A 15,500-nucleotide genomic window follows, 5' to 3' on the forward strand; every position below is an offset into this window, starting at 1 on the left:
GAAGGACCGAAAACCCAGGCGGGGCAAGCTGGGAGAGCACTACGGTCTCCCCGTCCCGCACCCAGGTTTCGGTCACGCATGCCACGTCCGCTCTCTGCTCGAGCAGGAAGTCCCGAAGGACCGCGGTCTTGTTGTTTATTGACCTGGCATTGCTCAACACCAATGACGGAGGGGAGTCAATCATCCTCGCCCCTCCGCTGACCACCTTCGGGATGGGTCGCAGGCTGGAAGGGCACCGAGCCAAACCATTTCTCCGTGTCCTTCCCTTAGCTCTATGCCTGGACCCACCGCTATACTTCCCCCTCCCCAGGAGCACCGGAATTTGTTGGGCAGGCATCACCATCCCTGTTCGTCTTCGCATCAGCCACAGACTGCTAAAGGATGATGGCTCTTCACCCCACGTACTCTGGGCTCTACTGATCTAATATCTAAACCCTCCCGTCCTAATAAAACATACAATCCCCTCAATTGCTACTAATAATACCCAATTGTAAACGGCGAACCCAGCTTACACTAGTTCCATATATCTTTCCTAGCAATACAACAATTTTAATCCTCTAGGACAGTTAGGGTATAAAGCCATACTGCCTCCTAAGAGCAGTTCATTACATAGTTCAGTAACCAAGTTCCTATTACTCCCCTCCCCACTAATTCCCGCTGAATCCCACTAGTCCGCAGTCCTCTACCTCCGGGCCCCAAATCACTAAAAAAAAGGGGGGTCCAGAGTCACCTCCAGTTCTACATCAAGGGGGGGGGATCTCCCACTGATCCCTTTGCTAGAGCCGTCGCTGATGGAATTACGGCCACTGGGGGTGCTCTGATTTCCCTGCTCCTCACAGTTCTGTGCTCTGTGCCATGCTCAACCCGGGCCGCCGTCTCCCCCACCAAGCAGGGTGGTCTCCAGTGCTTCCAGATGTTCCACTCCCTCCTCATGGGCACTTGGGACCATGCCACAGCCGCCACCGCTCATCTCCAGGTCCTCAGACCGCAGGAACCCGGTCACCGGTCCTGCTCCAGCCTCGTGGCTCACTGCTGTCCTCCCGTTAGGAACGCCCGTCGCTGCTGTCCTCCTGATGGGAATGCCCGTCAGCTGAAGGGGCCCCCAGAGTGGGCCAAGACCCGCCCGCGGCTCCCCCGTCGCACTCTGCGGGACCCACTGGTCGTGTCCCTAAACGCCCAATCGACACAAGGCTTGCCACTCCCGTCTGCAAAGGGAGGGGGCTGCGGCACTCAGCCACCCAGCCTCTCCGTTTGCTGCTCCGTCTCACGTCGGTGTCCGCTCCCACAGGCAGGCGTCGACCAGGCCTCAGCCAGACCGCCCCCCGTCTCACCTGCCGAAACTTCCTCCGTCTCACCGGCAAATGCTCAACCGCGGCGCCGGCGTCTGCCCCTACAGGTAGGCCTGAATGGAGTGCCGGGCGTCTTGCACTCTCGCAGCTATCGTAGTCGGCTCTCTTCCCGTCCCTCAGGACCCTCCGTTCTTTCCGGCCCCTTAAGTTCTTAAATTGGAGATTCTGATGTTCTTAAGTTGGAAATTCCAGTGTACTTAAGTTGGAGATTCTGATGTTTTCCGATGTTACCCGGCATTCTGATGTTTTTCGGTGTTACCCGGCGTTACCCGGCGTTTCCAAGTGTTCTTTAGATGTGTTCAGGTGGTTTTCTTTAGATGATTCTTTAGATGTTTCAGGTGGTTTTCTTTAGATGTTTTCAGGGGGGTTTTCAGGTAGTTTTCAGGTAGTTGTAGGGTGATTTTTCTAATGGTTGTAGGGAGCACAAGCTCACACAACCTCACCGCGCCGCCATCTTGAAGCTTTTTTGTACTCCCCCAACCTCCCCTCACACGTGAAACTGGTGAGGGAAGTGCTCCGGGCATTGCACAAGCACAAACTCTTTGCCAAACTCTCCAAGTGTGAGTTTCATAAGTCCGCTACTGACTTCTTAGGGTATAGGATCTCAAACAAGGGATTGGAAATGGACTCGGGGAAGGTCCAGGATGTACTTGGGTGGGAGGACCCCCGCACACGCCGCCAGCTCCAGTCCTTCCTCGGATTCTCGAATTTCTATCAAAATTTTCTCCCCAACTTTGCCCAGATCAGCTTACCACTCACTGACTTGATAAAAACAAAAGGGAAGGGTCCAGACACGACCAAACCGAGTGCTAAGCTTCAGTGGACGGAGAAATGCCAGGAAGCATTTGACCAGCTTAAGACGCTATTCACGTCAGAGACAGTGCTTGCCCACCCAGATGAAAATAAAAAATTCATCGTCCAAGTAGACGCATCAGACGTGGTAATGGGGGGGGCGATCCTGCAAGAGGGGGGCGATGGGTTGTTACACCCCCTGGTGTATGTATCCCGTAATTTTAACGAGACCAAGCACAATTGGTCAGTTTGGAACAAAGAGGCGGGAGCAATCCGGTTGGCACTCTCTACCTGGAGACATTGGTTGGAAGGGGCCAGGGTGCCGTTTGAGGTCTGGACAGATCATAAGAACCTGGAAATGCTTAAAAGCCCCCGTAACCTTAATGCCAAACAGTTACGGTGGGCCGATTTCTTTTCCAAGTTTCAATTCACGTTGTACCATTTCCCGGGCTCTGTGAATTCACTGGCGGATGCGCTATCCCGCCTCCCGCCAAAGGGAGGTGGTACTGGATTCTATGTTCATGCCCTCACATCTAGGAGGGGCAGTGACGACTCGCAGCCGTGCGACCTCCTCCCCTCCGGACCAGCTCTCGGGTCACAACTCCTCCCCTCCTGTTTCTCCAGGCGGGGTGGCCTGGAACATCTGCCTTTTCAAATGCCGACAAAGAGGACGTGGAAAATGTCGGGGGGTGGAAAAGAAAGTGGATGGTTGCTGGTACCGTGGCACCAAACCGTTTGTACCCAAATCCTTATGGGGGGAGGTGCTCGCAACGGTTCATGGCTCCAAACTCGCCGGCCACTCTGAATTCGTAAAATCTCTGCACCTCCTGCAAAGACAATTTTGGTGGCCACTTATGTGGAAGGGTTTATCTTCGTTCTTTCAGTCTTGCCAAACCTGTGTCATGTGTAAACCCTGCCCTGACAAAACTCCGGGGTTGTTGAAACTTCTCCCAACCCCAAGTCGCCCCTGGGAGGTGATCTCTATGGATTTTATTACGGATCTACCCCCTAGTAAAACCATGATGGTCATTTGGGTGGTGGTTGACCTGTTTTCTAAACAGGCTTACTTTATCCCGTTTGCATCCTTGCCCACCGCCAAGGCTCTGGCAAAGGCCTTTATGCAACACGTGGTGCACCTCCATACGCTCCCAGGCAAGATTATCTCTGACAGGGGGGCGCAATTCATTTCCAAGATTTCTGGGGAATTATTAATACTCATGGGGGTTGAACGGGCCATGAGTAGCGCCTATCATCCAGAGACTGATGGACAGACCGAATGAGTGAATCAGACTTTGGAACAATATTTGCATTGTTTCACCAATTACCAGCAGGATGATTGGGTAGACTTACTTCCCCTAGCTGAATTTTGCTATAATAACACATGTCACTCCTCTATGGGAATGTCCCCGTTCAAAGTGCTCTATGGCTATGACAGCCCCCCATTGCCCTTTCTCGGGGGTGCTGCCTTGGGCCCGGGGGATGCTGCACAGTGGTGTCAACAACTTCAAAACTCTTGACCTTTATTATGTAAGACATTGGAAGTGGCCAAAGAGGCTTATAAGGCTCAGGCTGACAAGAGAAAGGTGGAGGGGTGGGCTCTGCAGCCTGGGGATTCTGTGTATGTATCTACTGGGTTGGAAGTTCATTGGCCCGTTTAAAGTCAAACGCCTGATCAATGATGTGGCTGTGGAGCTTGACCTTCCGAAGAACATGCGCAATATCCATTCTGTGTTTCATTTCAGCCTTCTGAAATGGGACCCAGGCCCAAGTTCCTGGCGCCCCACCAAGCCTGTACCCCCTCCTATCATGGTAGAGGGCGAAGAACATTTTGAGATCTCCAAGATCCTGGACTCTAAAGTTAAACGTGGAAAACTGTTTTATTTAGTGGAATGGTTGGACTTTAGACCCCAGCATCGCGAATGGGTGGAAGTAGGGGATATTCAGGCCCCTAGACTCTTGCGGGAGTTTCACCAGGAGTTCCTGGAGAAACCAGGAGGTATCCCGGACTAACTGGGAGATCTCCCGGGCGGGCCAGGAGGTTGTTCTTTGGGCAGACAGAATGTCAGCTATGCTGCCGTATGATTTATCGGCCCGAATTCAATTTCATGACCTGTGTGCCAGTTGCTGCCGCATTCCTTTCTTTTCGCTTCTCCCCTCGTTATCACTGACCTTGTAGCCTGCCTGTGTAGTGTCTTCCCATCAATTAACCGTGTGACTAGTTTCGTTTCCCAGCCTCGGCTCTAACTGCCCTGGTCCTCCTTCCCACCCGCGGGAGTCAGGCCGATTGGCCCATAGGTGTGTGGGGGGGTACATTTGAATACCCTATATCTCTCTCTGCTTTCTGTGTAGTATGGCCCTTCCAACTCTATGTAATTCTATGGCCAAGTTCAGACTGGCAGTTTGGCCCGGCAGCCAAACGTTTCAGGTAGCAGTTCAGTAGTGGATTGAAGGGGTGGGTTCACACAGGCACATCTGTCAGGCATCCCCCAGCCGTACTCAAACCGTCTTGTGCCGCTTTACTCCTGAGTTTAAAAGATACCAGGTGAAAGTGGTAGCAAACTGTGTGTAGAGCAGGTTGATTCCAGTTCCCTGAGTGTGAACGCAAGCGCTGCTAAGGCGAGAACAACCCACGGTAATTGATAATAGGTGCCAGCTGTTTCCGCAGGCAGGCGCCGTTGGGGCCTGCGTGATCATGCCGTATTTGCTGCTGTGCCCATGCGCCCATGCGCATGGGTGCATGCAGCCCAGCGTGGAAACAGCCGCTACCAGCCCGCTAGGGTGGCCCAACAGTGTGAATGCTCCGTTGCGCTTCCTCCATGGTATCCTCCCGCTTCATTCGCTGTGGTGTGAATGGGACTACCTCAACCAAGCCGTTCCGGGTCTGTTCCGGTTTTTCTTTGCCACGACTCCCTAGCGCTTCAAATTGCCAGTCTGAATGCAGCCTATGATTCTCAGCAGTGGCTCCTTATTGACTGAAGTCTCTCTTCTCTGCCAGGTCAACTAATGGGGTGGTTTTAGATGCTGGGTAAGATTATGACTACTTACCGTAGCATTTAGTGCTAGGTGAACTATGCAGCTGTCTGATTCGGCTGTGTTTTATTTGCTGTCATTTTGTCATTTAGATCTTATTGTAATTTGAAATGAAACTCTATGCTGCCCTGCAAACTTTGAGCTGAAAGCACATCAAAATATTTAATTAATTATATGCAAAGATTCCTGCATAATAACCAGAATGGTTAATCTTTATTCTTGGACCAGGAGGCACCTTTGCACAAGGGAATGGGGGGGGGGGCGGATGGAGAAGGGGGAGAGCAAAGTGGGACCACCTCTTGTGCCCCTTTCTCCCAGCAGGAGAGGGAGAGAGAGAAGGGTGCAAGAGGGAGAAGAAGGATGCAGAAGCAAATGAGGGTTTGTGTGGAAGAAGGGTGCGGGGGGGAGCAGGGGAGGGGCGAGTGTGAGTGAGCAGGGGGTCAGGGACAGTAATGGGAAGCAGTGGGGGGTGGCCATAAGCCCCACGGAAAGCCCTCGGTCTCAGCGGCTACCCTGGCCCGAAGGAGGCTGCTGCAGGCCCTGGCTGGAGAACTGTGTGACCCACCGAGGGAGTCCCGGGCAAAAGAAAGCACTGAGCGATTTTTAACCAGTTCAGGAATATACAGTTGAGTAAATCCATCTTTTTAACCCAGATCAATCAAATCACGAACGTATACTTGCCTATATCAAGATACCAAAATGTAAAGAGAACATACCAAAGCTGTCACTCTTTATTAGAAGGAAAAATCCTCTTTGGTCCCGGTCACACGGGCCGGATAACGCGGGGGGGGGGGATGGGTGGCTGTTCGTCCCGGAGCAAAATAAAGCGCGGTAGCCCGATCACACGGTCCCCTGAGGCTTCGCGCTTAGGCTGTTAGCTGGCAATCACACTGCGATGCTGGAGCATGGCAAAGAAGCAGTATGACAAGCATTTTGCATTTGTGTGCATGTGCAGCACGGCTTTCAGTTACGTGTTTGTGTGCATGCGCTTACGAAAAACATCCAGTTTGCGACGAGACGTGGACGGGCACTGGATGCCACGGGATACTAGCACTACCGCGGTCAGATGCCCGCCCCTGCCCCACGTTTTTTAGATACTAGTGCACTTTCCACAATACTTTTTTACTGCGCATCTTCGGCGGGACGCCACGGGTTGGCCACAGGTGCGCTCCGTTTCCTAGATGTTGTGGTGTGATCGTGCACCGAAAATCCGCCTGACATTGTTGTCTTTAGCGCGGCAACTTCTCCTTGTGAACGGGGCCTACATTTTGTTTTTGAGCTCTCATTGTAGTAACTGATTGGGACCGGAACCTGGCCCTTATTCACATTCCCGGCTATTAAAGTTTGCCCTTTCCAATTAAGATTGGCCTCCAGCAATTAGTGAACTGAAATTTGTGCAATTAATCTGCAGCGTAAACTAATTAAAGCTTCCAGTCTTACTTCATAGGCATTAGTTTGATCTGTGAGTAGAGTATGAATCTCTGGTTATACAGAAATGCAAAGAAAACATTTTATAAGGACAAAGTCAAGGTTCTCTGCGAAATGGGTCATCATGAGAGCCAGGAATGGCAGTTGTGAAGGATAAAATATATTAAAATCTGTGAACACTCAGTGTGTGAGTCCGTGTAATTCTAGTGTTTGTATGAGGGCTTTGAATGTGTTGCTTGTTGAACAATTTTTAATTAGTGTTATGTTTACGTCCGTTTACGATTAGATCTGTTGTTGTGCTGACTATTGTTTTAATCCTTACAAAAGGAGCACTTAAATCATAAGGATGCTTTGTCTTGAAGTGTCTCTCTTCAGAGATTTTCCCGAGGACCACCTTGACAAAGAGCACGGTGCTTTCGCAGGGCTCAGAAGCTTTCTTGTTAATAGCTCAAAAAAAGCTCGAAATTCAAGGTGCTGATTCCGCTGGCCTAAAGATGTCTGCACTGGCTCTGAAGCTTAAAATTTTTAACACAATGTTTTGCATTGGCTGGAGTGTTTTGCGATGAATGCGCACTCCCGGTCAGATAGCTGCCCTGAGCCCGCTTTGACGGGGAGGGCGGGGCAGAAATAAAACAATAATAATAATAATAATAATAATAATAATAATAATAATAAGTAACATTGTCATTCAGTTGTCCAGGGTGGGGACTAGGGGGATAACCTTGTGGCTGGTGATACAGATGTGCACCCTTCTGTACTGTGAGGACCCCTCCAGCACTTTGGTTGCAAGCATTTTCTCCTTCATCAGGGGACACACAAAGTGAGTGAAGTCCCAAATGACTAGAAAAGACATATCCCCAGTATAGTTAACCTTGTAGCCCTTCTTCGGGGGAAAGGATGCTGTAGAAATATCCAAAGGATTCTATAGACATCTGTCTCTGTAGTGAACAGAAGAAACATGCCCACCGGCCTCTTTGGATTTTATAATACCCTCTCCTGAAAAAGAGCTGTGACCCAGAACAATGTTGAACCTTATTACCGCATGTGTTTCTTCTGGAATTTGTTGTTCTTTACTGATCTTTGGTGCTGCCCTCTTTGGAATCACGGGTGCTTCAGTTTGGACACGGGCTGCAGATTTGGGCAGGGGTTGTTCCTTCCCCCTCATTATATTTTTCTAATAGAAACCAGCCTGCCTTCCACAAATTCTATCACATTAAGAGAAAAAGACAAGCACAAGTGACTGTCTTTTCTCTCTACATGGGTTAATAGTAATTGGCAGAGCATTCTATCTAGAAAATAATGCAAAAGGAAAGGGTTAAATCTCCCCTTGCTCAGCCCTGTAGTTCTGACCCAGATTGGAGTGGCCTGAAACCACTTTTTAATATTTAAAAAGTCAGGAAATCTGATCACAGATCTTTCACATAATATGTAGTTTGGCCCTCATATGATATCAGTTCAAATGCAGGTAATATGTTATTTTCATGTAAAATTCTAAGCTTAATTAAAAGTTCAGCAAAAAAAGTGAAAATTACATTTTCCTCATTTTTACTAGCTAATAAAGATATTACTTTGCTTTATTGTTGACATGTGAACAAAGGAACACTGTGAACTCTTTGCTCTAATTCCTTGACACAGTGACTATTCTAAATGATAGCAAGGTACAATTTCCTGTCTTTCCAGAATTATATATACACTGTTAATTTTCTAATGACATTTTCATAACACTTACCCTATGAAACATTTTCTGTAATCTAACTAAAGCTGTTCCATGACGCAGCGAGATAATGTCCAGATTTATCATAGCCATTAAATAGTTGTTTATTTAATTTTTATATTAATGTGGGACATAGATAATTTTTTAGTACCTGCTATTTCAGCCTAAATGGTCCAAATCCCTATAAATATGATTAGTCTAGAACAATTGGTTTGACTTCATAGAATTCTGGTCTGGAATATCTGTTGGAATATGTCATTATTAACCGCTTCTAGAGTTCATCTTCCAGTCTTTCAATCTAATACTGTCGAACTGATTCTTCCAATAATATTATGCCGGGGAAAACTGACAAGTCTATGTAAGACAATAGTTTTCAGACTTTCTACCTTCTGGGAACACTTTCTGCTATGATACACCTTTGTCATGATATCACAATGGAGAGGATTCTGGGGCACGTTTTAGGGCACAACTTCAGTGCAAGCATGCCACTGACTGGGCTTTTTGTGGCTCATGATTGCTCTACCAGGACTGAGTGGTATATATTTTTCAAGACATCCAAAATAATGATGGAGCTGTACATTACAATGGAAGATCAAGAACTGTGGGCAACAACTTCTTACAGGGGGAGCTCCTTATTACAGTGCTGAACTTCTCAGGGAAGAATCCCCGGGGAACTCCTCCAAGAAACTGTTACGTTTGAAAACCACAGGTGTAAGGACAAAGGCTGTTTTTTACAGGTACAGACGACCGCAGGTAGCTTCACAAGCCAGCATAGTGTGGTGGTGAGAGTGCCTGGGAGACTCAGGTTCAGATCTCCCGTGGAAGCTCAACTCGCGATAGTCGTTCTCTCTCAGCTTAAGTGGAGGACGGGAGATTGATGCCGTGGGCTGATTTGGGTTCCCGGGAGGGGGGGAGAGAAAAGCAGAGTATAAAACATTAAAAAATACATTATTTTTTTACATTATTCTTAGTCCATTTTTCTTACTGAGACTCAAGGCAGATTACACAGTGTAAATACGGCCTGGAACCAACATACCTAAGGGACCGTCTCTCCCCATATACACCTCAGAGAGCGTTACACTCTGACAGTCAACACCTCCTGCTGATCCCTGGCCCAAAGGACGTCCGCCTAGCCCCTCGACCAGGGCCAGGGCTTTTTCCGCCCTGGCCCCCCACCTGGTGGAACAGGCTCCCCCTTGAGATCAGGGCCCTACGGGATCTTATTCAATTCCACAAGGCCTGCAAGACGGAGCCATTCCGCCAGGCCTTTGGCTGAGGCAGCGGGCGTCCACTCATGGTCCCTCCGAGGTTGCGGTCTCCCACCTACTGGTAACCGGCCATACCTAGTTACATCAATGGGCCGGATTCTCCCTACAGCAAGCATGACTATTGATTTTATATGTTGTAATGTGTTTTAAATTTTATTGTATTTATCAAAATGTTGTAACTCGCCCTGAGCCCGGTTATGGGATGGGCAGGATATAAATGTGAAGAAATAAAATAAAATAAAATAATTTTTAGAATGTTATTTTTAATTATCCTTGTCTTGAGAAATCTGTTTTATGCTGAAACGCATCAGCAGAATGCAAATCAAACACTCGTTTTCTAAACTTGTACATTTATACTAATTACCTGTGGGCCGGTGTGTCATTTCAACACACCTGGGCTACCATCATCTTCTCCTGTTGCTCGCTTGAAGCATATGAAGGTCTGTCACTTAGAGGAGGGCAGGGAGCTGTTCCTGTCGGCAGCAGAGGAGGGGACTTGCAATCATGGGTTTAAATTAAGGGCATGAAAGTAACGGCTGGATCATAGCCCTTTTCCTCTTTAAAGCATCTTTCTGAAACATTCCGTTATTATGTCAAGTCACAGCTGACTTATAGCGACCGCATGGGGTTTTCAAGGCAAGAGACTTTCAAAGGCGTTTTGCCATTGCCAGCCTCTGTGTGCTCTTAAATGATCTGCCTTCCATAATATTGACCAGGGCTGGCTATTGATCTTGCCCATCTGTTGGGTGGCACCTACCCAGATGAGCAAAGCTGTTGTGCTGGAGCATGGGGGAAGACAGTCCCACAGATATAAGGGTCCAAGGCCATGAAGGGCTTTGTAGGTGTTGGTTAATACCTTGAATTGAACCCAGTAATGATGGGCAGCCAATGGAGTGACTGCAGAACAGTAATATATGTGTTCCACCTTGCTCCCGATAATAGGCAAGCTGCAGCATTCTGCACCAAACTGGAGTCTCCAAGTTGAAAGCCTTCTGGTGTGAAAATTTGTAGAACTGTAATGTTTTGGAGATGGGGCTGCAAGGATTCATAGCCATAAAGTCTTGTGACTGGAAGGACATCTAGTCCACCTCCCTTCTCAATATAGGAAAGCCCGAGAGCATTCCTGACAGATATCAGTGTTCCCTCTAAGCTGTGCGGGTGAACAGCCGCTCATTAACACAGGGAGCCCCTCTCAGCAGCACTCTGAAGCTGCATAGGATCTTGCACTGCCCGTGGCCCATTTTCAGATTACAGCAGTTATATTCTGCACAGGATGTGAACTGCTCTACTCAGTAGAGAGGAAACATTAGAGAGAACATTGGTGGCAATTCAGCATTTGCTTAAAGAGCTCCAGTGCAGGAAGAGTACCTCTCTCCCATAGTCGGTATTTTGTTGAACGGCTCATACTATTTGGAAAGTTTCTCCTAATGTTCAACCAAAATCTATACTCCTTTAACTTTAGCCTGTTAGCTCTACCGTGCAATCCTGTTCACAGTTACACCCTTCTAAGCCCATTGGCTCCTGTGTGTAGGATTCAGTTAGTTATATATTATGTGTGTGTAAAGTACCATTGAGTCCATAGGGCAACTCCATAGGTTTTCGAGACAAGAGGCAGAATTAGTTTGCCATTGGCTTCCTCTGCATAGCGATCTTTGTATTCCTTGGTGGTCTCCCATCCAAATACTAACCAGGGTCGACCTTGCTTAGCTTCCGAGATCTGACAAGGTCAGGCTAGCCAGTTTGGTGTCGTGGTTAAGTGCGCGGACTCTAATCTGGGAGAACCAGGGTTTGATTCCCCACTCCTCCTCCACTTGCACCTGGCTGGATGACCTTGGGCAAGCCGTAGTTCTGTCAAGAGCTCTCTCAGCCCCACCCACCTCACAGGGTGTCTGTTGTGGGGAGGGGAAGGGAAAGGAGTTTGTCAGCCGCTCTGGGACACCTTCGGGTAGTGAAGGGCGGGGTATAAATCCAATCCTCTTCTTCTTCTTCTAGCCTGGGCCATCCAGGTCAGTGTATGTTTTACATACAAGTATCAATTATTAAATCTCTGAAAGCGCTCTGGCAAAAAGACATCTTGCTGCTGTCATTTAATGAGCGAGACCTGTAAAGGGAGAACTGAAGGACTGCTCAGCCCTCCCGGGCAAGGTGAGCTTATACCACAGAGCACACAGTGGCACAATGCCTTTGCAACAGATGGTCCAGCTCAGCGCGAGTGTCACATCACCTGTTTAACCTTGTTATCTCACTCTTTCTGACAATAATAATATTTGAAGTTGGCAATTCAAGCGATAAGGGAATACTCTCAAGCTGTTGCTACTTTTTAATGCTCTCAGGATGCCTGATGGTTGTCACCATGGATCTCGATATATACGAATCTCTTTCCAATATATGACTAAACCCCTGGCCCCAGGGCAAGCCTAGAATGAGGGTTTTTCCAACTGTGTTCCAGTGAAATCCTGGGGTATGTTGCAAGCTCTGAGCAGGAGCTCTTAAGTTTGCAGAAATTCTGAGGAAATGATACAGGTCCAAGTTTGCTTACAAAGAGATCTTTAATAAAACAGTCAAGTGCAGGCTAAACTTCCATCAGCTGGGTCCTGGCTGCACTAGGGTTGGCAGGTCTTACCTCGTTTATAGCGGGGTGCTTCTCGGTCCGTCCTGGAGTTTTCTTCATGTATGGGAAACAGTGTCCTGGAAGTGAGGTCATCACACTGGGCCCGTGAACATGTTGACATTCTAGCATTTTGCCCAGAAATTCTAACCATAGAGTTTCTACCAAAATGCTAGAGCATCTATGTGTCGATGTGCCCGGCATGGTGACATCATGTCCGGGTGACATCATCATGCCAACCACATAAGCACAGGAGGGGGCTGTTCGGAGTAGGGCTTCCCCCGCTGGCCAGTTGCCTGGTGGTGGACTGAAGCCCCTAACATTGGGGAAAACCCTGCCCTGACTGGGGGTCTGGGAACCCCAGACAGCACACACACACACAGCAAAACTTAGCCAAATTCAGGACCCCATGCATAACTAAAACTACACATTTTATACCCTAAATGCTGGCTGCAAGACCAAAGAATGATTAATCAAACTATCCCAAACACTTGGATTAGCCAAGCTTTCTTGCACCTGGCTTCCAGTGGGGGGGAAGAAACTACCCAGGCCTTGAAGATAAACAGTTGTGTAGCATGGATGGGAATACATGATGATTTTTTAATCCAGATTATTCAAATACTTATATTTTTTCTGGTTTTATGAGTTTTTATATTAAGGTTTTATTAGGATTTAATAAAAACTTACTAGTGTCTTTCTAGCTGATGGTAGCAGATAAGAAACAACATTCTTCCCCCCCCCCCCTTTTAAGTTGTTTGGATGAAATAGCTATCTAGCTGTCCGGTGTTTTTAAGAGGCCTTCAGTGCAGTACTGCTGGTACAGCAGAAGATAGGTTTTTCAATAGATGTATTTGCTTGGAAGTATAGAGTTCATGGTTTTAGTTGTTTGGAGTAAAACTCTGCAGTGTCTGGGTCAGCATGGGCTTTAGTTTCATATCTGAAAACAACACCTTTTGTTTGGGAATGATGAATCCTTGGGTAGTATTAATAAGGGTTAGGTTAAATAAACACTTAAGATATCATGTAGTCACACCTTTTCCTGTAACTGACCAGTAGGGCTGCCAAATGCCCCCGGGGGGCGGAATTCCCCCCGCTTTCGAGCCCCGATTTCCGCTCCCGCGGAATCGGGGCCCGGGGGAAACCCCACCCCCGCGTGCGCGTCACCCGGAACATTTGGCAACCCTACTGACCAGTGAATGAATGACTACTCAAATGATGCTTTGTCATTTTGTGACCAATTATGATTTCTGGATGTTATCTTTCTATGTCATTCTGGGTATAAAACTTCATGTACTTCCTTGTATTGCTCAGAAAGCAGTCGATTTTTGATAGGCTAGTTTGGCCTAACTGTTTTCAGTTATTTAATTGCAATTATCCAAAGAACATGCTCCTCATTGGCTTTCGTTTTTTGGCTTCGGATATATTTGTACAACAGTTGCTAAGAAGCATGAGAGAGAGTGGGCAATCACTAAGCCCCAGCATATAGCAAAGATGGGGTCACCCAGGCCCCATACAAGGTTTTTCAGTGAGAAGAACAGTACTGGCTGACACATTTCTCTAGAATACAGCATGCCTACAAATACCTCTCTTATCCCACAGTTCGTCTCCAACTTGCTTGAATCGAATGTGCCTCCTAGAATGCCCCCCATAATCTTTTGTGGCTCATGAGGGTTTTCTCAGTAGAAAAGTGAACGTGAAAGGGGTTCCCAGAAATGCAGAAAGTCTGGAAACTTTTGAGTAGTACAGTCTAATGAAAAGTTGTTGGGTTTTTTCTCCCCAAATTCTGAGCACCAGTTAAGGCCTCTGTGGCCTAGATTTTACCTCATGAGTACTTATCACGAAGGAAAGGATTGTTGCTGAAGAGTTCCAGTGAGTTCAGCCTGTGTTTGAGAGGTTTTTCTTCCCTTTTGTTTTCTTGTTTTGGGTGGGCTGTTTTTCCTCCCAACTCTACAGGACCAATAAAGGCCGGGACATAAAAACGATAAAGTCTCTTCGGGTGCTGCGAGTCTTGAGGCCTTTGAAGACCATCAAGCGGCTGCCCAAACTCAAGGTATTGTCTTCTTCACTGCTGAAGTGCCAACAGCAGTCATTCTTCTTCAAAGCGACTTCTGTTCAGAACTGGTCCCACATAATGAACCACTGGCAGGAACTACCACTGACGACAGCCCCGAGGGAGCTGGGGGGCGGGGGTGGAGACTGAGATCCCACCGCTCTCACCACCGTTGTCTCTCCACAGCAGCACTTGTTTCTAGGGTGACCAAACGCAAAGGATTATGTTGATTTTTCGTACCCTTAATATCAGGGCTATTTTGGGGCAGGAACGCACAGGAACGGAGTTCCGGCTGGCTCCCAAGTTGGCCATGCCCAGCAGGAACTCATTAGCATAATAGGCCACACCCAACAGCAGGAACTCATTAGGATTGGCTACATTAGAGGTGTGTGGCCTAACATGCAAAGGAGTTCCTGCTACAAAAAAAGCCCTGGGTAAACAGAATAAGAAGCAAAAGGTGGGTGTGGCTGGATGACCAGACTTCTGGTAACATGGGGGTGCGGCCTAATGTGCTAATGAGCTGTGCTGTCAGGGGTATGGCCTAATATGCTAATGGGTTTCTGCTGTTGGGTGTGGCCTATTATGCTAATGAGTTCCTGCTGGGCTTTTTCTACAAAAAGAGCCCTGCTTAATATAGTTATGTATGTAGAAGTTGGGGAGATGCATTTTGGGGGATATGAACATTTATAATTTATAAATTAGTTCCGCCAGTTTAATTAGCGTTTCTCCGAAAGAGTCCCAGGCACCACCATTTGACAAGGTTGCTCTCGTTGAAAGTCCCTCCCGCAGGAGATGAGACTGGAGACATTCCTGCAGACCGCCTGAACAAATGATGCTGCTGGAACTGAGGGCTTGGATCCTAAGCAGTGTGAGCAGAGTTGCACTGGGAGGAAGTCGACTTGTTCTCCCCCCCCACACACCTTCAGCCTTCTGTCACCATCCTGAGATTGTGTCCCTGTGGAACAGCGTGGTGCAGCGTTGGCCGCCTACAGGTGGGGCCTGGAGATTGCCTGGAATGACAACCAGTCTCCAAACTATAGAGGCCAGCTCCCCTGACAAAAATGGCTGCTTTGGAGAGTGGATTCTATGGTATTATATATAGGGCTGCCAAGCCGCGTCGGGGGATCTGTGCGTCTTCACAGGATCCCTGCCGCGGGGGACAGCGATACGCGTTGCACCGCCGTCGCCAAGATGTGACGCTACATCCTGGTGATGGCGGTGCAACGCGTATCGCTGTCCCCCGCGGCAGGGATCCTGGGAA

The 15,500-nt window shown here is 48.0% G+C and overlaps 1 protein-coding gene across 1 annotated transcript in view; it reads left to right on the forward strand.

Annotated features, from left to right (window-relative positions):
- The window catches only part of LOC107111331 (voltage-dependent R-type calcium channel subunit alpha-1E-like), a 107,456-nt gene that overhangs the window by 4,212 nt on the left and 87,744 nt on the right, over positions 1–15,500 (forward strand). Inside the window, 2 exon segments of the mRNA XM_015412295.1 lie at positions 1,289–1,396; positions 14,143–14,239. Of these exon segments, the coding sequence (XP_015267781.1) occupies positions 1,289–1,396; positions 14,143–14,239 (205 nt within the window).

Source organism: Gekko japonicus, unplaced genomic scaffold, assembly GCF_001447785.1.
Source record: "Gekko japonicus isolate JY-2015 unplaced genomic scaffold, Gekko_japonicus_V1.1 scaffold3399, whole genome shotgun sequence".
Classification (NCBI taxonomy): domain Eukaryota; kingdom Metazoa; phylum Chordata; class Lepidosauria; order Squamata; family Gekkonidae; genus Gekko; species Gekko japonicus.